At 38.9% G+C, this 2,002-nt stretch overlaps 1 protein-coding gene across 1 annotated transcript; it reads left to right on the top strand.

Annotated features, from left to right (window-relative positions):
* The first annotated feature begins 537 nt into the window (after positions 1–537).
* Positions 538–1,648, top strand: LOC127640237 (mesogenin-1-like). The gene is made up of 2 exons (XM_052122689.1): positions 538–1,470; positions 1,616–1,648. The coding sequence occupies exons 1-2, from the start codon at positions 700–702 to the stop codon at positions 1,646–1,648; spliced, it is 804 nt and encodes a 267-aa protein (XP_051978649.1). The 5' UTR covers positions 538–699.
* Positions 1,649–2,002: the final 354 nt, after the last annotated feature.

Genomic DNA, 2,002 nt, shown 5'->3' with positions numbered 1-2,002 from the left:
TTTTACTAATCTCTGAAAGATGAGATTAACATACACATACACTGGCGGTCAAAAGTTTGACTTTGAAGACTGTAGTGTACACCTTTGTATGATATTTTTTTTTTTGGGCCATTTCAAGCATTGTATAGCCTTCATTCCTCAAAACAATGATTGACTGACGAGTTTCTAGAGAAAGCGGTTTCGTGTTTTTTTTTTACCATTTTTAACCTAATATTGACCTTAAGACATGCCAGTCTTAAGTATTGCATACTGTGGCAACTCAAAAACAAACACAAAGATAATGTTAAGCTTCATTTAATGAACCAAATAGCTTTCAACTGTGTTTGATATAATGGCAATTTGGTATAGTACCAAATTAGCAATTTAGCATGATTACTAAAGGACAAAGTGTTGGAGTGATGAATTATGGAAATGGGGCCTGTTGATAAAAAATTACTGATGTTAAAAACAGTAGTGGAGAAAATGTTATCATGCTGAGAAGGAGTGAAAAATCACACATTACCTGATGACTCAAATCTTTAGGTTCCCAGACCAGGACTGGACTTCTCTCTCTTTTTCTACAGTAACCTAGTCTGAGACAGACAGCAGTGGCATGGAGGAGTCTGCAGAAGTGTTACTTCACACCTCTGAGGCCTCAGCCTTGTATAAAACCTTCCTCCAGCAAACCCTTTGGTATCTGACTCACTCTATTCACACAGAATGGATCTTTCCTCTCCTCTCCTCAGCTACTTCGCACAGAACTCCTGGAGCTGCCCGAGCTCAGACTCGGATTTCTACAACATCTCATCTCCCGAAGCAGTGTCTCCCACCTCCTACATGGACTTCTCTCCCTCTGTCCAACGGCAGAGCAGTTCTTCTCCGCCTCACTCAGAACACCTAGGTGGTACCAAGGCACCCATCTCTTGTTCTTTACATGAGGCCAGTGGACGTTCTCATGGAGGGACTAGAAGTACTCGCTCCAAGAACCCTAGCAAGCAAAGACAGAGTGCCAGCGAGAAGGAGAAGCACCGAATGAGGGATTTAACAAAAGCTCTCCAACATCTCAGGACTTACTTACCTCCTTCTGTGGCTCCTGTCAGCCAAACCCTGACGAAGATCGAAACTCTTCGTCTCACCATCCGCTACATCTCCTACTTGTCGGCTCAGTTGGGCCTCGGTGAAGAGTCTGTCTGCCAAATGAGGGAGCTAAGAACTTCCAAATGCCAAGAGTCAACGCAAAATCAGGCCAAAGAGTTTTGTTGGTCCAGTTCAACAGCAGAGTACTGGGGATTCAGAGATGGGGTTACAGCACATCAAGAAGAACAGCATCAAAGCAACTTCAGGTCAGAAAACATCTTGAGGAGAATAGAAGTGGAACATCGTCAAGTTTGCATGGACATGGAGACACCTGCTTATGATGACTCCTTTAACTCAAGCTCAGAATCTCTATTGGAATTCCCTTTGCATACAAATACAGCGGTGGCATACCAGGTGTGTATTTAAAATTCTAATCCAATTAAATATATTTTGCATGAATGCTGTGTAAGCTTAACTTCTATTTTGAGTTTCAAAAGTGAATATTTTGGGCTCTAAATACTGAATGAAATAAACTGACCAATTGTTCCTCCCTTTGTAGGACTACAGCAAAGCCATCCACTGTCCCAGCTGAGCACCAGAATTCTGGGAATTAAGCTCTCATCTGATTTTCCATGTATATACCAAATCAGTTTTGTGTACTCAGCTGTAAAGTATTTAATGTATTTTAATGTATTGCTTTATATCATTTTAAGACTACTATTTTAATATATTTTGTATGCTATCTTTTTTGTTCAAAAATAATACTAATTTATTTATTTATAATAAAATATTTTATATAAATATTTTGGTTCTGGTTATTAAAAAAAAAATGCAAATGATATCCCAGTGGAATTCTTTTGAGCAGGTGACATCATATAGATTTTAGGTTAAATATGTGCAGTTAAATAAAAAAAAAAAAATCCAACTGTATTAAAAGGTAAATATG

The sequence above is a fragment of the Xyrauchen texanus genome, chromosome 49 (assembly GCF_025860055.1).
Source record: "Xyrauchen texanus isolate HMW12.3.18 chromosome 49, RBS_HiC_50CHRs, whole genome shotgun sequence".
NCBI lineage: Eukaryota > Metazoa > Chordata > Actinopteri > Cypriniformes > Catostomidae > Xyrauchen > Xyrauchen texanus.
The sequence above is the reverse complement of the archived record's forward strand: the minus strand, read 5'-3'. Positions and strand labels throughout refer to the sequence as shown.

Excerpts from the sequence above, each read along its gene's own strand:
- LOC127640237 (XM_052122689.1), top strand. The coding sequence starts at position 700 with ATGGATCTTTCCTCTCCTCTCCTCAGCTACTTCGCACAGAACTCCTGG. Across the intron at positions 1,471-1,615 it reads ATACAGCGGTGGCATACCAG|GACTACAGCAAAGCCATCCA; the intron begins GTGTGTATTTAA and ends CTCCCTTTGTAG.